Source organism: Heterodontus francisci, chromosome 35 (genome assembly GCF_036365525.1).
Source record: "Heterodontus francisci isolate sHetFra1 chromosome 35, sHetFra1.hap1, whole genome shotgun sequence".
Lineage (NCBI taxonomy): Eukaryota > Metazoa > Chordata > Chondrichthyes > Heterodontiformes > Heterodontidae > Heterodontus > Heterodontus francisci.
The window spans coordinates 49,709,241-49,731,707 of record NC_090405.1 but is presented as its reverse complement, the minus strand read 5'-3'; the positions used below and the strand labels follow the sequence as shown (position 1 = coordinate 49,731,707).

Here is a 22,467-nt window from a genome sequence, read left to right as displayed (position 1 = left end):
CTCTACCTAAACAGGATTGCCCACATTACAGCTGCATTCCTCACACTATAGCCTACAATACTTACTGGCAGCCAGCAGGGACACTCACATCAATTAAACATTTGCCTTACACATATGTAGCTAACACACTGAGGCTTGACTGATATTTTAAATTTAGGAGGTTTGGAAGTTACAATAAGCCTCCAGCAAAGAGAAAAGAGAAACCAAATCCACTTCCTCCATCCACACCTTGTTCCCCAACTACTGTAGTCTCTTACCCAAATTACTGTAAGTAGCGCTGCTGATGCTTTCGTCAGCAGACTCACTGCCTGTGTCTTTTTCGTCCTGAGATCCTGTGCTGAGCAGCATCAAAGTCATTGTACCAGGTGTCTCTTGGCTCGCTGAAGCTGATCTTTGAACTTCTGATACTTGTGGTGGCATGTCTTCAACAGTCACCTCACCTGGAAGGTTGCTTGAATAAAAAAAAAGCTTGCCTTCAGTTCATAATTCAGTAAACATTCACATATAATTCTTGGCCTAACGAAACTGGGGCATTTGCCCTGAATATTGCACTCCAAAAATATTCCTTAGTTCTAACTCAACAATGGTTGGAAAAAAAAACACACAACTCCTCAGGAACAGTTAAGCAGAGTATATGTTGAAATTTATTAAGTAAAGACTTGCAAGAACTTGTTAGTTCAAGGATCCCTGGGCAATTTTAGCTTAATTTTACAGTTTCTTCAATTAATCTTGTTCCAAGGCACAATCCAGTAAAACAGGTTTCTTTAAATCTTGTGCGTTTACCCTTACATAGCCAGAGAGAAAGTCCTAATTTGAAATCCATAATTTATTACAATTTCTACAGGGCGCCATACCGCAACAAAGGTTTATGCTTAACTAAGGTGTGTCCCAATTGATAACCATGAAAAACCTTTGATGTTTACACTGCATTTGGTCAAAGTGCCAACTAGAATGTGCTCTTAAGCCCCGAAGAACACGTTTTTAAAAGCTCATTCCAGAGGCAATTTATTCCTTTTTCTTTCTCCAGCTACTCAATTAGGAATCTACTTGAAATTTTTCAGTGCGAATTGAATTACAACTTCCAAGTTTCAAGTCAGCATAACTACTACAAAAGGCACCAAGTTTGTTACTGTATAACAGCTCCCACTGCCTTAAAACTGAAGTTTCAACTGTTAACTTACCTACTAAAGTCACTGACACAACTCCCCATTGAAACAAGTGTTTTGAATTTGCTTCTCAACTTCATAAACATGTTTTGAAAGCAGCTGAACTCTAAAGCTCTACTACAGTGATATCACCAGCCAGACCTTCGCACCTAGGGCTAAGTGTTGAAAATTTGCCAGCATTCTCTACCTATAGCATTTTGAGGTCACTAACTGAGTCAGACTTATTAACACTTGCAGACCTGCTACACTCAACTTGATTTCAATGAATCTCATTGAGTACTACTAGAGAATTAAACAAAGGCATGTGTTAGTGCCTAACTAGGAAACTCTAATACCTACAATCCTACTTTTAAATTAGAATGCATGTTATGGAAATATTTTTCCAACTACAGTTGTAGTTCCTTGCTAACATCCAGCATGTGCAAAAACAAATGTGCCCATTAGAATAAATTGTATCTATAAATCAAATGATCCTTTCAGTTTTCCCAACAGGCAAGCATAAAAGAAAATCTGCAAAAAAAAAAGTAAATTTTCTTTTGCTCGCTCCTTATTTTGGAAGCTGTTTTCTTACCTACCCATCTCTCTCACCATGGCACCCCTTTTTCTCCCTCCCCCCACCCCACAATCTCCCCCAGTTCTGGGGTGGGGTATATGAAAGGCAGACAGGCTACTTTTTCAAATGGGCTATTTGTTAAACACAAAGGAGAATTAATATTTCACACTGTCCCATTTGGGATGGAGGTGGGGAGGGTAGATTAAGTACTTTGTCTCTACTTTTTGCCTTTCCAGATAGCTCCACCGAGAATAAGATGGGGAAAGCCAGTCAGATTTACCATTCATGATAGTTTCCCAGTGGTCTCTTTTGGAAAGTATACATGATATGCCCATGGTCAAAGCTTTCCAATAGTCACTATCTAAACTCACATAGGATGAATGACCATTTTGGCCACGTACCTGAAAGAGCTGTAACTCACAAGAAGATGTCCCAAGAAGAGGCAGCACCTTTAAGGAGGGGAAGGGAAACATTTGGGTGGCAAAATAATTTGGAATAGGAGACTTACTATGCAGTATCACAAATCTAAGAAAAAGCAAACCTTCACCTTCCCAATGCACTGATTACCTGTAAAAAAGGCACAAGCATTGCTGTAATATTTGTTGTTTGTGCTTATGCTCTGCAGTTTAAAGCTTCACAACATGTTAGCCTGAGTGCATAATTGGGACGAAAAAGCCAAAGCAATGGAGGCTGCAGAACATTGTTGTTGTAGCAGAAAAAGAACCTACAGTGTTGGAAAGGTACAAATGATAGAACAAATGAAACTTGTATTTTTTTTAGTCTTTCACAACCTCAAGACATCCCAAAGTGCTTTACAACAACTGAAGTACTTCTGAAGTGTAGCCACTGTTGTAATTTAGGAAATATGGCAGCCAAATTTGCACACAACCAGCTGTCAAAAACAGCAAAGAGATAAATGACTGGATAATCCGTTTCAGTGATGCTGCTTGAAGGGTAAATATTGGCAACGACACCAAGAAAAAGTCCCGTTCTCACACACCAGTCGCTGAAGGTAAGCATGCAGGTGCAACAGGCGGTTAAAAAAAGGCAAATGGTATGTTGGCCTTCATAGCAAGAGGATTCAAGTACAGGAGCAGGGATGTCTTGCTGCAGTTTTACAGGGCCTTGGTGAGGCCACACCTGGAATAGTGTGTGCAGTTTTGGTCTCCTTATCTGAGGAAGGATGTTCTTGCTATAGAGGGAGTGCAGCGAAGGTTTACCAGACTGATTCCTGGGATGGTGGGACTGACGTATGAGGAGAGATTGAGTCGATTAGGATTATATTCGCTGGAGTTCAGAAGAGTGAGGGGGGATCTCATCGAAACCTATAATATTCTAACAGGACTTGACAGGGTAGATGCAGGAAGGATGTTCCCAATGGTGGGGGGAGTTCGGAACCAGGGGTCATAGTCTAAGGATACGGGGTAAACCTTTCAGGACTGAGATGAGGAGAAATTTCTTCACCCAGAGAGTGGTGAGCCTGTGGAATTTTCTACCACAGAAAGCAGTTGAGGCGAAAACATTGTATGTTTTCAAGGAGTTAGATATAGCTCTTGGGTCTAAAGGGATCAAAGGGTATGGGGCGAAAGCCAGAACAGGCTGAGTTGGATGATCAGCCATGATCATAATGAATGGCAGAGCAGGCTCAAAGGGCTGAATGGCCTACTCCTGTTCCTATTTTCTATGTTTCTATGGCGTAGGAGTGCAATTTTCTCAACTTGGTTGATCATCGGATTTTGGCATCTTCCATTTTGCTGCCACTTTTCTCAGCTGTGGGAGGTCAAGATGTCCCAACTAAAACAGGGAAGTTGAGAAGTAGGGTGTATATTGCATAAGTAATTGAAAAATTTGGACTAATAGTGTTTATAACTATCCATCAACAAAACTGATTAACCATGGTCAAGGTTTCAGTTTACCATTGCTGTAATCAAAATGTATGAAGCTATGCAGCTTCCAACTATGCACAATGTTCCCACTTAGCTGCCTTGCTTTGTGATAGATAACATTCAAGGTGGGCGTGAAAAAATTTTCAAGCCACCACGTGCACTGAAAAAACTGGCCATGCACAGCAACTAAATTTTAAATGGGAACATTGACTGCACACAATATATACTTGTGTATTCATTATGAGAATGAGGTTAATTTTACTGAATCTTAAAGTGAATGTGTTTACAGCTGATGATTAACACATTAGTCACCTTTTCATTCAAATACATATTGTGCTCTTCTCCTTGCCACTATTTCACAATATATAGTATAGGTTCATATTAATATTGTTCATACATCAGCAATAGGAAGTCACACAGACAGAAGGCAAGCTGCATGTGCATGCATCTGTGTGGAGTTTTTTGAAATTTCAGAGGAATTAAAAGGTAAGTTTGTAATTATAATATACAACCAGACAACAGTGTTTTTTCCATTCAGTTGATTAAATAAAGTGAGCACATACCCATACATACACTCAGGTTATACCTACTAAAACATATGAAAAATTGAACTGCCATATCCTTAGTTTATCCTCATTCTACAATTTTTATTTTCTCAACCCTGCAGCATAAATGCTGCCAGTAATGTGTACTTAATATTGATTCACTCCCTGCATCCTAGTGACAAACAATTAGACAACGCAGTCATTCTGGTTCACCTGATGTCAAACGCAATAACGCATGCAGGTTAAAAAAACTTTTTAAAAAACCATGAGGTAGATTTAAACTCTTGGGTGCTTGACAGGCCAAAGTGCTAGTTGCCCAGGCATAACAGAAGCAAGAAGGGCATATCTATTTTGAGGCCTGGATCTCGTTTAAACAGAACCAGAAAGCTGCACACCCCCGATGCAGCTCGCCACATTTAGATTCATTGAATACTGGGTGGCCCACAACAAGGTTAGTCCAGGAATATGGTGGGGGGGAGGGGGGGGGGGGAGGAAAGAGAAGAGCGAGAAAGAGAGAGGCAACTTGAGGTGGCAGCGGACCAGATTATTTCAGGAGCCCAGAAGAGTATCCCTTCTCAACAGCAACTTGCATTTATATAGGTTCTTTAAGGTAGCAGGATGTCCCAAGACACTTCAAAGAAGTGTAATGAGACAAAAGTTTGACACCAAGCCACACAGAGATATTAGGGAAAAGTTTGGTCAAAGTGGTAGGCTTTAAAAATGTCTTAAAGAAAGTGAGGTAGAGAAGGGGAGAGGTTTAGGGAGAAAATTCCACAGAATCAGGCCTAGGCAGCTAAAGGCACTAGCGCCAATGGTGGAGCCATGGAAATTGGGGGGGGGGGGGGGGGGGTGCAAGTGGCCAGAATTGAAGGAGCGCAGAGATCTGGGAGGGTAGTAGGGTTGGGGGAGGTTAGAGAAAGGGAGGTGTATGGCCATGGAGGTATTTTAAAACAAGGATGAAAGGGTGAGAATTTTAAAATTGAAGTGAGGGGCAGAACAAAATGGAATGAACAGATGCTCAATACAAAACAGCGTAAAAGGATTTGGATTTTGCCATCCCATTAATATACAGATATGGTTACACTGTGCAACCAATAAGACATTTATACTATAAACATAGGGCAGAAAGTTCTACTTTCCACAGATATAAAGTGCTTTTGGATCATTTCCTCCACATTTCCCAGGAATACAATTCCCTGATAGTTTAGTGGCAATTGTCCAAACCCTGGTAGCCTACACAGCTCAGGTGTATGGGAGGGGAGGAAAACTGGGGCAGTGTTCATTTCTGACTCCCAAAGCAGTTTCCACTTATTTTTTTGGCCGTCTAGGAACACTTGTGTGCTGGCCTGTAAAATCATTTTTAGCTGATTCAATAGATTTGGGGATGTGCCAGCCATGGGGAAATTTGAACTAACTTTGTAAAGACATTGTTTCTTACAGGCTCAATGCTGCTTCACGCATAAAAGAATTTCAAATTTACAGCCAAACATTTCACAAGAACATGAAAAAGTCACAGAAGAAATCTTTGCCATTTGCTCGGTGCTGCAAAAAAATACAGAATAATTTCTAAAACATTTGTAGGTTGTTGAGAATGCCTCCCAGCTCAATTTTGTTCATGATTACAGAGTATATACTGTATCTAAGCTTACACGTCTATGATAGCCCTTTCATACAGCACTCCTACAATTGGCAGTGCAAGCTGAAAATAATTCAATGTTTGGGACTGGCCACTTCTACCAAAACATACTCCTGATTGAGAATAAAGGTTCCAGAAGGGAAAAATCCCTGGTCTGGATGTGATGAATCTGTACATACTAAAAGAAGTTAGGGAAAAAATAGCAACGGCATTATTATATACATATATTGTGACGGAAAACCCACATGCCAAACGGAAAAAAATATTAATTTCGTCGTATGGAACGATGCATCAGGCTTTTTACCGGACATGGTTATAACTCTTAAAAAAGAACAGATCAGCTAAAGATGGCCACACACAAATTGCATATGAGAAGCCAAAGGCCAGCTGGGAGACATAGGTAATTACTCAGTCTAACCAGAATAATAGGGGTGCACTCTGATTCAATTACCTACAATGGTTTTTGCCAACAGTGGTGGCCAAAAGCCATCGACACTCTGACTTTGAAAGAACCAACCGCCACCACCCACCCCCCAAGTATGTCTGAAGAACTTTGAATTTCAAAAAAAAACCTTCCAGAAACTTGATTTCAAACAAAGAGGTGGTCACATGACATATCTGCCTGTGTAACTGAGTTTGGGAATTGTGCCTCAGAAGGAAAAAAAACAGTAACTGAACTCCAGGGAATAAAACAACACCTCTCTCTCTCTCTCCCCCCAGAGAAGCAAGCCCAAATTGTGCTTGGCCCAGCGAGGACTTCAAGACTAACTTCAACTAAGGACACAAACTCAGTATTTGAATTCCATTTATTATGGACTTTACTTCAACCTCCCAACTCTATTTTTTTCTCCTCTGTATCTATTTGTGTGTGTGCCTCTCGTATGAATGTGAGCATGGATGTGTCAGTATTTTAGTAATTTTAACCGGTTTAGAGTGATAAGATTAATAAACTTGCATCTTTCTTGTTTAAACTCAAGAAAACCTGTCTGATTGGTTCATTTGTAACTATATTCTAATTCTATATTCGAGGAACAGTGAGCAAGTGCTCACTGAGGTGGTAAGCTAAATCACTGTGTTAGAAGAATAAACCTTGTTGCGGTCAAACCAGAGAAGGGGCAAAAAGGGTGCCTGAGACCCCTTCCTCACCTGGTTGTAACAATATTAAAAAAATCATGAGAAGGGAATAGTGCTAGAGGATTGACGGATAGTTAACATAATTCCAATATATTAAAAGGAAGTTAGAACAAGTGCAGTGAACTGTAGACCAATTAGCTTAACCTTGATGTTAGGAAAGATAATGAAATCCTTACACAAACATGTAACGGAAAAACATCTAGAAACTGAAAATATAATCGAGTAATCAGCACAGATTCCAAAAGGGAAAGTCATGCTTGACCAACTGTTGAAGAAATAACAGAAAGGATAGATAAGGGTAATGTAATAGATGTAATGCATTTGGATTTCCAAAAAGCGCTTGATAAGGTACCGTATAGAAGACTCATGACTAAGGCAGGAACATGTGGAATCAGGAAACAAGTAGCAGAATGGATAGGAAGCTGGATAAAAAAAATGGAGTAAGGGTTAAAGATAGTTAGTCAGATTGACAAAAGGTAGAAAGTGGTATACAAGGATTGGTATTTGCATCATTGTTTTTCACCATTTGCATAAATGATTTGGACTCAGGAATCGGAAGTACAATATCAAAATTTGCAGATGATACCAAACTGGGGGGGACATAAGTTATACAAAAGGAGGACTGTAGCAAAGTTGGCATGTAATTAGCAAACGAACTTCAATATAGTCAAATTTGAGGTGCTACATTTTGATAGGAGAATAAGGAGGCCATATGTTCCTGGAAAATAAGTGGCTAATGGGGTAGAGGAACAGAGGGATCTGGGGATATAGATACACAAATCACGAAAAGTAGCGAGGCAGGACAACAAGGCCATTAAAAAGAAAACCAAGCACTGGGGTTCATTTCTAGAGGGATAGAATTGAAAAGCAGAGAAGTTAATGTTAAACTTGTATAGAACTCTGGTTAGACCACACTTGGAGTACTGTGAATAATTTTGGTCTCCATATTGTAAAAAGGATATAAAGGCACTGGAGAAGGTTCAAAAAAGATTTATTGGAATGAGACCAGATCTCAGATTACAGCTATCAGAAAGATTGAAAAGGCTGGGGCCCTTTTCTTTAGAAAAGACTGAAGGGGGACCTCATACAAGTCTTCAAGATTATGAAAAGGTTTAATAAGGTATATATGTTTAAGGTTTTCCACTTGTAGAGGCAACCAAAACTAGAGCTGTAAATATAAAAGATAGTCACTAATAAATGTAACAAGGAATTTAGGAGAAACTTCTTTACTGCTACAATAAGGAGTAGTTGAGGCGAATAGCATATGTGGATTTAAGCGGAAGCTAGGTAAGCATATAAAGGGAGAAAAGGATATGTTGATGGGGTTAAATGAAGGAGAGTGGGAGGGGGCGCATGTGGATCATAAGCACAGACATGGACCTGTTGGGCTGAATGGCCCAGTATCTGCACTGTAAATACTTTGTAAGGACAAAAGACCATTCAGTCCATCAAGGTTCCTGGTTCCAAAAGATCATATACAATTTGTACCGTAAACTTATCCCGATTTCCTAAACAATGCAAAAAAAAAAAGCTTTGAGAGCAAGTATGAAATTCCTTCTTGACCCTGATGAGATTATCCCAGGATATCAATTTAACATTATTTAATCCTAAATTGTTATATTACGCAGATGTTGTTAAATTCAGAACAGGCACAGGTCGCATGAATTTCCATGGCTATCTGTTCATAATCGGCTTCTCAGTGAAGCAATAATCAGATTAGTCAAAATTTTAGAGGTCCATCTGATGTACTTAATGAATGAGCAGTGAACACCATCAAGTTCAGGTCTCGCAATGTCATGAATGGGAACTGTGGTCAGTCATTGGAGAAAAGAGTTGCACAATATCGCTGGGAGGGAAGTTACATGTAAAATTCTGCTTGCAGACTGCCTTTAAATCAACAATTTTAGAGGATAAGTCAAGGAAATAATAGCTAATCAAACATGCTAATTAGCATAAAGGTATTACACTACATATAATTAAAGATTAATGTACTGGCCATGGCTTAGACATCAGAGGTTAACAAAGAAGTAATTAAACTCCATGATTAACACCAACTTAACCTCTTTTCCTTTGGGGATACAATGTAATCTGTATAGCGGTACTTCTTGGGTGGAAGCTCCACAGCTCCATGCTTTAGTGAAAATAGTGCAAGTGAAATAGTTGTAGCTAGTTATCACTGAGAAAAATAGTTTAGTCTATGAACAACAGCCCTGGAACTCTTCTCCAAATTCTTCCTTCCTTTCAGTAGGAAAATGACTGTCATCCAATTTCTCCCTGACCAAAATTAGGAACTCACTATGTTAGGAGAGAGTGATAAACACAAGTGCACAGTAAGCCACGCCATTGTATACAGCAGACCATGTAAATTTACTATAACACCAAGGGTACCCTTATAACCTAAATATCTCTATAAACATATCGAACATTACATTACATAGGACCTAAAACATCCCAAAGCAGTTAACAGAAGCAGAAACACAGTCCAAGCAGTGACAATAAATGATTTTGGGAAAGGTGGGGGCTGGGGGAATGGGGGTGCGAGAAAGGTCAAAGGGCTCAGTTTTAGGAGACTTTTGAAAGTGGGGACAGAAGTAGCAAGGCATTGGGTATACGGAGACCGAGTAGGGCTTAGATGGCTGCAACCATTAGTAGAACATAGCAGAGCAGTGCAAACGAGTCACATATTAACAACTAGGATTAAAGGAAGTTGCAGAGGCAGGGTGTGGTTAAGCCATGTAAAGTATTGTAAATGAGGATTTTAATATGCTGGGAGGAACTGAAACCAATGGAGATTGAGAGGACAGAAAGGTTGGGGGGGGAAACAGGACTTAAAGCAGGATAAGAGGTGGGCGGCCAAAGTTTTGAATGAGTTGGAATTTGTGTAGGATGGAGCTCACAAAAGGTGTGGAAGGTGAGGTAGGAGTTACAGCAGGCGTTGGTGAAAAGGTGAAACTAGATGAAAGTATCTGGATAGATATGGCTTAAGTACCACCTTGGGTCAGAACAGGACACAAAGAATCCTCGCCAAATTTCATTAAACTTTCTGGTATCAAAATGAAAGTTTTGGCGTCCATTTTCCTATGAAAGATGATATACAAATAGCCTTCAAAACAGATTTACTCTGTTTCTTCCATCACATTTTCTCATGCAATTACATAAATGCGTCTGTGCAGCTTTTTATGAATGAACTAAGCATGAGAAATATGCAGTTCAATGGGTTTGAAAAAGATAAACCAATTAATTCAATGACATTTTTAAAATTGCACTAAACAGTGAACTTCAGTTACAACAGTACAGCAGTTATACATACAGTAGTCATGTGAGAAAAGCTTTAGCCATAAGCAATCATTGCTCACAGTCTATGTTTATTTTAGTTTCAAGCAGTTGTCAGGGGAACGTGAAAACCTAAGAGTAAATTAATACTGCAACACTTGCATTTATATAGAACCTTTAACGAAGTAAAGCATCCCAAGGCCTGCATAGGAGTGTAATCAAAGAAAAAAATTTGTACTGAGCCAAAGGAAATGACATTAAGACAGGTGACTAAAAGCTTGCTCAAAGAAATAGGTTTTAAGGAGTGTCTTCAAAGGAAGAGAGAAAGGTAGAAAGGTGAAGAGGTTAGGGAGGCAATTCTAGAGCTTAAGATCTGGACGATTGATGGCATAGCTGCCAATGGTGGGGTAAAAGAAGTTCAGGCATGCATAAGAGGCCAGAATTGGTGGAACGCATCGCTCTTGTGAAGGGTTGCAGGACTCGAGGAGGTTACGGGATAGGGATAGGCAAGCATAAGAATTTTTAAATTGAGGCATTGCTGGACCGGGAGCACGTAGGTCAGGGAGCACAAGGGTGATGGATGAACAGAATTTGGTGCAAGTTAGGATATGGTGCAGTAATGTTTTGAATGAGTTCAAGTTTATGGAGGGTGGAAAATGGGAGGTCAGCCAGGAGATCATTGGAATAATAGAGTCTGGAGGTAACAAAAGCATTGGCGAGGGTTTCAGCATCCGGAATGATATTTAAGGCTACCACTGCTGCTTTTAATTTTCATATGCATTCGAACATGTCTGGGCACTGAAAATTCCATCCATTCTTGCAGAATTTCATTCATTATAGAACAGTCTGTGCAGAAAACTTCTGTTATATTAGCAAATACAGGCATGCCTAATACAGTCTGAGAACCTGCAAAATCAATAGCTGCACACATTAACAGTGATATTTCTATACGGGCCACTGAAAAATCTGCAATTTCAATACCACACTTAAAATGTATAAATATATACTACATAAAATAAGCACAATAAGAAAGCAAATTTCCTTACAATACTTGAACGGTCATGAATCATAATTTTATTCCCTTTTGCACGTCACAGCAAGTGAATACATCCTTCTGATGTTGTCGATTAGAATAAGTGTAATTAAATAACTTATGAGCTTAGTAGTGCAATAAACACTACTTTTTTTTTAAAGAACTGTCAGAACAGAACTATAGATACTGGGAAGCAAGTTAAAGATTGCAAATCAATGTCAAGATTCTCAGAATGGAATTCAGCCCCATTGCTTTCTTTCCCAGGCCTTCCTTCCTTTCTCTTGCTGTCCGGGGAAGGAAGCAGAGGAATGTTATTAGATATGGGATATTTCAACACTAAATGGAGAAAATGAAAAGTTTCTAATAAAACCTGGAGTTTTGAGTGAACCATCAGTCCTATGATTTTCTCAACTCCCTCTTCAAGGGCCTACCCGCCACTCAGCCACTGCATAGACTGGCACATTTGAAACAGGTGTGCAGTGTGAGGAAAACCGCAGGATCAGTCCATTGTTCAATGATGTTGTGCATTAAAACATGACTGGGAATGGGTCTCGAGTAGCACTACTTTTGATTGCGGCTCTTGACAAAAAGTTAGTGAATAACAGTAAATTGAAATATGTTCCAAATGATGTGCTACTTGATTTGAAAAGATATCTTGCACAGAGATGTCTTAAGACTTTTCAGCTGAAGCATCTCTATACAATGGAGCAGTGGATTCAATTCCTGTAGAAGTTCACAAAAGGAGGTAAAAACAATAGGAAAGATGATGTCTTTAAGAAATCAATGTTCAGAACTTTGGCACATCAGCATTGTAACATTCTCCTTCCCACACAGTGTAAATAGAACACAAGGGTGGACCTGTCACTTGTTCTGCTGTGGAAATGTAGGGGCTTCACAAAAAGCATAAGCTCTGCAAAGAAAAGCCCCAGGTTGAGAACTCTGTGTATAGAGAACAGGTCAATTGAAAATGAAGACCACCTTAAAAAAGGTTGGTGATCTAATTTTATTTTCAGAATCGACATTCTGCAGAAGACTAACCAAGTAGTAAACTTCGGAAGCGGAGGTGGTGGTGGTGATGGAGCAGGGAAGTTCTTGTGAAAAATATTTATCCAGGAGCAATACATTGTAATAAATACAGAAATAGGAACATAGAAACATAGGAAGATAGGAACAGGAGTAGGCCATTCAGACCCTCGAGCCCGTCCCGCCATTCAATGAGATCATGGCTGATCTGCGGCCTAACTCCATATACCTGCCTTTGGCCCATATCCCTTAATATCTTTGCTTAACAAAAATCTATCTACCTCAGATTTAAAATTAACAACTGTTCCAGCTTCAACTGCTGTTTGTGGGAGCGAGTTCCAAACCTCTACCACCCTTTGCATGAAGTGCTTCCTAACATCTCTCCTGAACGGTCTGGTCCTAATTTTTAGAATCTTCAACCAGTGGAAATAGTTTATCTTTATCTAGCCTGTCTTTTCCTGCTAATATCTTGAAGACTTCGATCAGATTACCCCTTAACCGTCTAAATTCTAGCGAAAACAGGCCTAATTTGTGTAATCTCTCCTCGTAACTTAACCCCTGCAGTCCAGGTATCATTCTTGTAAACCTACGTTGTACTCCCTCCAAGGCCAATATATCCTTCCTAAGGTGTGGTGCCCAGAACTGCTCACAGTACTCCAAGTGGGGTCTAACCAGGGTTTTGTACAGCTGCAGCATAACCTCTGTCTCTTTATACTCCAGTCCTCTGGATATAAAGGCTAGCATTCCATTAGCCTTTTTGATTATTTTCTGCACTTGCTTGTGGCATTTTAAAGATCTATGCACCTGAACCCCCAAGTCTCTTTGGACATCCACTGTACTTAACCTCTTCCCATTTAGAAAGTACCCTGCTCTATCCTTTTTTGGTCCAAAATGGATAACCTCACACTTGCCCGCATTGAAATCCATCTGCCACAGTTTTGCCCACTCACATAGTCTGTCAATATCTCTTTGCAATTTTATGCTATTTAGACTGTCTACAATGCTGCCTAACTTTGTATCATCAGCAAATTTGGATATATGACTTACTATGCCATCATCCAAGTCGTTAATGAATAACGTGAATAACTGAGGCCCCAACATCGATTCCTGCGGGACACCACTAGTTACATCCTGCCAATCGGAGTACTTACCCATTATTCCCACTCTCTGTCGCTAACCATGTCAATAATTTGCCCTCATCTCCATGAGCTTCTACCATAGTTAACAGTCTCTTATGTGGGACTTTATTAAATGCCTTCTGGAAGTCCATATAAATAACATCCAAGGACACTCCCCTGTCCACTACCTTAGTCACCTCTTCAAAATAAATGCATAATTGCGAAACCGATTTAAATACATTCACAAGCTTGACAGAGGATAGGAAAAGGAGTCGCTCCAACATTTGACAAACATAGGAAATAGGAGCGGGAGCAGGCCATTCAGCAAAAACAAATAAAGGCAATACTTACTTGTTACATTTCTTTGGTGGGGGAGGTGGGGGAGAATTATGACCGTCTGGACAGAAGATTTCTTTTTCACTTTCAGGAAGACCCACAGCAGGTTTTTCATCATCCTTTAACCCAGATACCATGACCTGTGTTTCGCTGGGGGTAGAATGGATTTCAGTGTCTACTGCAGTAGCATCCAGTTTGCCAGTCTCAGCCTTTACACCATCCAGTCCAAGGTCTTGTTTGTAACTCAATATGGTGGTCAGCTTCTCAGATGGTTCTAATATCTTCTGATCACTGCACAGGTGGTGATGTCGCTGTATGGGCGGCGGTGGCAGCATATGTATCACCCGTCCATTCAGTCCAATTAACTTGTCTTTGTCTTTTTCTTTCTCCTCCTCTTCCTCGGTCTTCCGACGACGGAAGAAGCTTTTGAAGGAGATCCATCGTTTTGGTTTAGCCTCTTGTAGGCGTTGGCGACCTTCTGGGTTCAACAGTGGAGATTCGGTCTCAGGTGTGCGTACAGGGCTTGTTGGCTTACCCCAGTTACTGAAATGCTTGTGCAGAAGGTTGCTGGCATGGTAAGGCGATGATGTAGAACGTGGTGGTGGAAATGGAGGCAGTTGTTCACTCTTAGGACTCAGGCTAGTAGCACCAGGAGATTGTACTGCACCTGGTTTAGATGTGGGGATAGTGATCTGCTTTGTTAGAATGCTTTCTTTCTGTCCTTTTGTAAGAGTGCTGTCCATCATTTTGGACACTTCTGTTTCACTATTGGCTTGTGGAGAGAATAATGACTTTGGGCGGATGTGAATGTCTCCATTGCCTTCTGAGATGGCAGGAGGCTGAGAGTAAAGCTCTTCTGCACTACTGGCTTTTGACTGGGTCTGGGGATTTTCAGGCGGCAGCTGTGGAGGCTGAATAGATGCAACAATTTGGGAAAGCACTGTGCTGGCATTTTCCCTGCTTCCTGACGATATTTGTCTTTCTGGTGTTTCGTCTTTTCTGGCTGGTGAGTCTTGAATAGATCTCTGAATTCTGGAAGGAGAGCTGTGATTGGATCCAAAGCTTTTATGCGGCGAGGACTGTGACAGAATTTGTGCTTTGTTTTGTGCATTGTTGAATTCCTGCACTTTCTGCGCAACAGGGCCAAGCACCTTTCGTTCTGTATTGGCACTCAGTCCTTTTGCTTGGTGCAAATCCATGGATTTCCTTTCTGTTAATCCGATTTCCTCATATGTATGGCTCGTTACATTTCCTGAAGCTTCCTTTTTCAAATGTGATCCACTCGGACCCAAGAAGCTTTTATAGATGGCCAAATTGTCATATGCATTTGGATTAATTACTATTGGTACTTTGATAGCCTTGTGCTTCGAACTTTGTGCATATGTTGGCTCGTCATGTATGATGATAGGGAAAGGAGGCATCCCAGCATTGTTGTAACTATTGAACTTGATCTCAGACAGATTTGGAGACTTCACAGGAATAGTTTTTGAAGTTATATTTGTAGTTGTCGGTGAAGTAGGGGCAGACTTATGACTCATATGTCTTGGGGGAGGCGTAGGGCCAGAACCACTTGACATTAAACCCACTCTGGGCATTTTCTGTCGAGGGCTAGTACTAGAAGTCCACACTTCCTGATATCTGGTGATACTTGACTTTTTCTGGTTGTTTATCTGACTCGAGAGTGGTGTGGGTGGGTTTGTACTCATTGGTGAAGTCTTTGTGCCTTGAAGGGATTCAGGTGGACTGTCAGACTTTTTATTTTTCATTGCTGCAGATACATCAACTACAGTGTATGGTTTGCACATACCTGGTGGCTCTAAATCCACAACTCTGTATGGCTTTGCTTGTTCTTCCTTTGGAATAATGTTAATTGTCACAGTTTGCCCTGGACTTTCTGTGGAATTTATGGTGAATTCCTGCTTCTCACTTTGTAGGGCTATCTTCCCATCTTTCTCTTCCAACCTCAATGCAAGAACAGCTTTATGAGTTTCTAGAGCTTTTACTGCATTGCCTCTTGCTGGCTTAAATGGAGCCTGCTTTACTTGGGGAACCTGTTCATTGTCATTTATGCTTTCATAGTCTGGTTCAATAAACTTGCTGTTTTTGCAGTCACTAGGACTAAGATCACCATTGCAAAGTTGCTGATGTGTAGTTTTTGTTGTCCCAGTTTGAGATCCCTCTGTCATTGAGGAATCAGGAGATGTAGATTCAGAAGATAATATACTTGGCATACTGTCTTGGCCAAATGGGATCAAGGCTTCATCACCGTATCCATTTAGAATTTCATCATAACTATCATCGTAGTCAACAGCACAAATTCTCTGCAGTGACTGCTTTCGTAATGGCACTGTGTTCCACTTTTTGTCACTGCAGAACCTGACAGGAGAAAGTGTGTTGGCCCTAAAGTTAGCAAAACGCGGCTGACCACGCATACGTATTTCCATTGCCAATAGCTCTTCATCACTTTCATCCCAACTTTCTCGCTCTTCTGTTGCAGTCTCACTTGACTCATTATCCACTCTTTGATCACCGCTGAAGGAGCAGTCTGGATAGCAGAAGAGCCCTCCCTCACTGCTGATAATATCTGAGCTGCTGCTGAGCATAACATGCTTACCCATATTCTCTTTCATGCCTGCCACAATACAGCTCGGAGGAAGCTTCCTTTCCAGTGAGCGCTGATAACATTTGTTGATCCTTCCAAGAAATGTCTCTCTGTCACATTCTTTGCCTTGTAAGTGTGGCTCAGACTCAAATCCAACAATTTCCTTCAATACGTCAGTTAATCCATTATTATTGTTGTTAGGTATCCTATTATTAACAACTCTGACTGGGCCACAAGCCCTCTGAGAATTGCTGTTGTTCTCTTCATTGTTGTTATTGTTCACTGGTTTCCTGTTGATTAGAACACCATTCCTATTCCATCTATGCTTATTTTCACAGCTTTCCAATACCTCCATTTCTGTACTCACAGATTGTCCATCCATGACCATCATGGTGGGCTTCACAGCAATTGTTGGCTTCTTAGCAACAGGAGGTCGAAAGTTACCAGTGCCTGACCTACCCCGGTGGTTGTTGCTATGGTTAGCATTAGTTTTTAAATTGTTACATGAAAGAGGAGGAGTTTCAGTGGCAGTAGTCAAACAATGCAAACTTTTGGGCTTAAAACAGTTCTTGCATTCACCAGGCTTCCATACGTGTTCAGTGAAGGCGTTGCAGGCGGACATTTTTCATAGAGCTGCTCATGAATTGCCCCTTGCTTACTGCATTGTATTGCACTCATTGATGAGTCTCACTTCTCAATCATCACCAAGTTCTTAATTGGTGCTCTGTGTCAACTCATACCTGGAAAGGAAGCAAAATATTAATTAAACTAGGGTACATTGAAAAGAAAGCTCAGGTCTTCTTTTATATAGATGGGTACTAAAATTTATTGGTCTGATTTCACTCCTTCAAGTGTAAATCTGCCAGTGAGTAGCGATAGCAACCTGTTTTCATCTATTTTTCCTCCAACCAAAAATCTTTCAAGGCTGGGAATGAGAAATAATTCAGAGTGACCACTATCTCCTTAGAAGTTCGAAAATCCAGGAGTCAAGGGACAAACAATGGGAATACTTTCATCCTTTTAAAAGTAAATGTTCAATCATTATTCTACCTGATAGTTTGACCAAGCACTATACATAACTAATACATCTGAAAGGCATATCCATGGAGCCCTCAGTTTCAAACCCATGTTCACCTGATCCATTGCCTCTCTGGCCAGGTCAATGCATTGCTGTTACCAGCTTTTGACACCTTGGACACATCCCCATTGAAGAAAACTACATTTGACTATGTAATAAACTATTGTCTAGAGTACTAAAAACATTTCTGCCTGTTTTTAAAAAAACTTTTTACGAGCAAAGTCAGATGTGGAATCAGTTCCAAGACTGCTACGTATACATTACTAGTAACAGAATACATGCTTAAAATGAATTTACACAAAGTGATAGAAGAGTTTCATATTATTGAAATGTTTTCCACTCAAAAATACAAAGCTGCTTTAAAATTAATTCTGACAATTCTAAGTTTGAATATTACACCATAAATCTTCAAATCTAACTTACCAACACCAAACTTTCTAAAGTGCAACCATTAACAGGTCCCCAAGACTCACTGAATAGTCTGAATGCTTTCATCTAGTTGATTGATGGTGGCAAAAATGTACATGTTTTTTTTTTTAGAAAAAGCAAAGGACAGAAACTTAGACTTCACTGACTGCAACCCTACTGCATGAGCAGTTTCACACAATTTTCATTGCTGTGTGTTGAATGGAGAGAAGACTGAATTAAATAATCCACTGCCCTGTATCTTTATAAAATCATTTTTGCAATTAACTGAAGCAAATACAACTTGTTTGAAATCTAGAATATATTTTTAACTAATTATTTTAGTGTTCCTCCTATCCTGCTGTGAATTAACCTCAGATAGCCTGTTTTCATTATTTGTTCTAGCTATGATATTGTACACAGAAGTTAATTTTAAAATTGCTTAACTCAGCAAAGCTTAAAAGGTAGTGAGTAAACTTCAAGTTTCTAAAACTGAATTTCAGCCAAGGGCCTTCAGGCCAGATACTTAGATTTACCATATCAGAAGACAGACAATTTTAACCCAAAAGATTTTTTTTTTAGTTATTACGTGCAAGGATCTTAATCTACATAAATTGTAGCCTAGTCACTTCATGACTGAAAAGATTACCTTAATTAAGAATATTTTGTTTGAGTACATCCAGTTTTCATTCATTTCTAAGCAAGTTTGATATTGCTGTTTGTTGTCCTAACCTCCTTTCTTTTAAAAAAAATTATTGTATAAATGTTTGTGTTCATCAAAAAAAGTTCCAATTTGCCTCAACCTCAAAAGGCCAATCCCCATGAACGAGTTCGATATACTTCCACTTTCTGACACTAGCCATCCTCTAGCCCAAGTGGGACAGCCAGTTTAGTGCCATAGAGTCATGCTGGACTGATACTGACCAAATGTATTTCCCATAGGAACCTTATACCTGGCAGAGGGAAGAATTTCATCACATGTCCTAGCGATGGAAGGCAGTATCTAAATCAATGCACCATCATGTCATCTTCCCTTCATGACCCCCACCTCCACTTTCAATTATCAAATAAAGCACAGAAACAGGCAATTTGGCCCAACCAGCATTTATTCTCTACTCAAGCCTCCTCCCATTCTTCCTCATCCAGCTCTATCAGTATAACTCCCTATTCCCTTTGCTCTCATGTATTTATCTTGCTTCTCTTTAAATGCATCTATACTATTCACTATAACTACCCCCCTATGGTAGCTTTTTTACATAAATCTACTCATTGGGCCCTGCTCATTTTAAAAAAAAAGCAATCTATGATTGTGGATTTTTTGGGCATTCTATCCTAGATATCCTGATGGCCAATGGAAATCCATTCATTGCAATTGGTTACTGTTACTGTTACCATTGGTCTCTGAATCTAACTGGTAAAGAGAAACAACACTGTTCTCATGAAAAAACATTTTGCAAATCTTTAGACGTTTGGTTAGAAAGTACATACATTGATGTAAATTGACTCAAAATGCATCAATGAGTCAAATGTATGCTGCATCAGTGTGACAAAGGTGACACACAGGTTTTTTCACTCTCATCGCTCAATGAAAAAAAAGTTCGCCAAATTCCTACTGAGAACGTTAGAAGGCATGAATCAATTAATAAAGAATCATTCAATCTATGAACCCCAAAATATACCATTTACACCATTTTGGATTTTACCCTACTCATACAATGTCATAAAGGACAAGTACTGAAGTATTTCTCTTGATTGTAAAAAATCCAGTGAAACTCCAACGTATCAATCCATCCCCACAGCCATAGCTGGCTGCTTTCCCAATTACATTTTCTTTGTTCCAGCACCAAAGAATGTTGTGTTCTGTGGAGATTTTGATATATCTGTATCTCAACCTTTTATTGTTTAATCATGAAGACAATGCTCCTATTACTACCTATAGGATGTACATTTCACAAATGAATTAGATCACATTTTAGGGAATTCAACTCAACCCAAATGTCAACTGTCAGGCAGACTGTAATATAAATTATCAGGTAGAATGCATTTACAACTGACAGAAAAACAGCAAAATTACTTTGTAGTAATACTCTCTGATCAACAGAGGGCATGAAGTCACATCACAATCCTAAGACACGTGTATTCACATCAACTCTCATAATTCTCAATTTGAATCCTACTCAACTTCAGACGCTGAATGAAAATCATGTTGGGTTCACAACTTCAGAGATGGTGCAGTAGGAAGGGTTGCAGGTATATACAACATTCATGACAGATTGGGAATAGGGAGGAGCTGTACATAGAATACAAGCTTCACCTAAACTGATCCATCTTTGCCACCCCAGCAGAAAGTAAACAGAACAATGTACAGGGCGTGGAATAGAGAGAGCAGCAAATCAAAACTAAACTTGTTGCACAAGGCGAGCAGCAGAGGAAGGCAGAGGGATAAAAGTTGGGGTAGTGGAAGTGGAAAGTTTTTACATAAAGATGGCAAGTTACTTGTAGCAAGGGGACCAATAAGTAGGAAATCAGTCAACCAAATAAATCTCCTTTATAACTTTGCCACGGGTATTACAAATTAGCACAAATCCAGATAAAGAGGTTTGATGTAGTAGTAATTGCAGAGACTTTTCTGCAGCCTGGGCAAGACTGGGAGGTAAATATACCAGGCTCTTATTTCTACATACATACACACACTCATCCAGCAAGAATCCATGGCAAAAGCGGAACTTCACTTATGCTGCCCAGAGATATAATGGTTAAGATATGATCCAATCAAGGTGTTTAAAATAATGAAACATATTACAGGGCAGATGGAGAAAGAATCATCTCTCTAAAAGGGCAATTTAGAACAAAGGGGCATGATCTTCGAATTCAAACTAGGTTAAAAGCAAACCCAAGAAAAAGTTCTTCATACAAAAGCTTGTCCCAAAAGCCACGGATGCAAAGCCAATTGAGGTGTTTAACTTACTTACTTGACAAGATGGAGAATAGGCAGGGAATTGGAATTAAAAATTTAAAATACAGAGCTGCCCTGGCTAACAAAATACTGGAGTGTGCATGATAACCAGAATGGCAGACTGTTCTTATATTCAGCTCTTCCCCTACACAATTAGAATAAAGCAGCCTCAATGCACACCTTAGTATACAAAGATGCAGTTCAGCAAACACTGCATTCAGATCTTTTTTGTAGACTGCAGTTAAACATGACTAACAAAGTGAAAATATCCTAAAATGCTTTCAGTGTGTAAAAATATTACATGGGCATTTATCAACATGACTCTCACCAACTACCCCAATATGAACTGGGATTCAAACAGTGTGACGGGCACAGGGGGGACAAAATTCCTGAACTGCATTCAAGAGAACTTTTTTAGCCAGCACATAACAAGCCCAACGAGAGGGGGCGCAATTCTGGATTTAGTCTTCGGTAATGAAGCTGGGCAAGTGGATGAAACAGTGGGTGACCATTTAGCATAATTGTGGAAAGGGACAAAGATAAAACAGGAGCAAAGGTGCTAAATTGGGGGAAGGGAAATTTTACGAAACAGAGAGGTGACCTGACAAAAGTGGACTGGATACAGCTACTTGAAGGAAAATCAATGGCAAACCAGTGGGAGGCATTCAAGAGCGAGATACTACGGGCACAGTATAGGCATGTCGCTACAAAGATTAAGGGTGGTACTGCCAAACCTAGAGCCCCCTGACTATCTAAAAACTTACAGGGTAAATTAAAGCAAAAAAAGAAAGCTTATGCCAATCACAAATATCTTAATACTTTAGAAAGCCGAGAGTAGTATAGAAAGTGCAGGGGTGAAGTAAAAAAGGAAATTAGAAAAGCAAAGTGACGAAATGAAAAATTATTGGCAGGTAAAATAAAGGAAAACCCGAAGATGTTTTATCAGTACGTTGAGAGCAAGAGGATAACTAGGGAAAGGGTAGGGCCTATCAGCGATGTACTTATGCGTGGATGCAGAAGATGTGGGCAGGGTTCCCAATGACTTTTTTGTCTCTATCTCCACAAAGGAGAGGGATGATTCAGACATTGTAGTTAAAGCGGAGGAGTGTGAAATATTGGACATGACGAGCATAATAAGAGAGGAAGTGCTTGAGGGCCTGACATCCCTGAAAGTGGATAAATCACCAGGACTGGATGGATTGCATCCCAGGTTGTTGAGGGTAGCCAGGGAGGAAATAGCAGATGCGCTGAGGATCATCTTCAAATCCTCACTAGATACAGGCGAGGTACCAGATGATTGGAGGTCTGCGAACGATGTACCATTGTTTAAGAAAGATGTGAGGAATAAGCCAAGTAATTATAGGCCAGTCAGTCTAACCTCGGTGGTAGGTAAATTGTTGGAATCTATTCTGAGGGATAGGATAAACTGTCACTTAGAAAGGCACGGATTAATCAGGGATATTCAGCATGAATTTGTTCGGCGAAGGTCATGTCTTACTTAGTTGAGTCTTTTGAGGAACTAACAAGGAGGATTGATGAGGGTAGTGCAGTGGATATGGTTTACATGGATTTTTAGTAAGGCATCTGACAAGGTCCTGCATGGCAGACTGGTCAGTAAAAATGAAAGCCCATGGGATAGAGGGGAAGGTGGCAGGTTGGATCCAGAATTGGCTCAGAGACAGGAAACAATGGTTACTGGTCGACGGATGTTTTTGCGAATGGA

At 40.0% G+C, this 22,467-nt stretch overlaps 1 protein-coding gene across 4 annotated transcripts in view; it reads right to left on the bottom strand.

Moving 5' to 3' along the window:
• The window catches only part of peak1 (pseudopodium-enriched atypical kinase 1), a 91,816-nt gene that overhangs the window by 33,492 nt on the left and 35,857 nt on the right, over positions 1-22,467 (bottom strand). For all 4 annotated transcript variants that reach the window (XM_068015534.1, XM_068015531.1, XM_068015532.1 and 1 more), the window contains 2 exons: positions 13,719-17,045; positions 258-451 (listed from right to left, as the gene is read on the bottom strand). In XM_068015534.1, coding sequence (XP_067871635.1) covers positions 258-451; positions 13,719-16,927 — 3,403 coding nt within the window. In that variant the 5' untranslated portion in view covers positions 16,928-17,045. The remainder of the gene's footprint in view (positions 1-257; positions 452-13,718; positions 17,046-22,467) is intronic.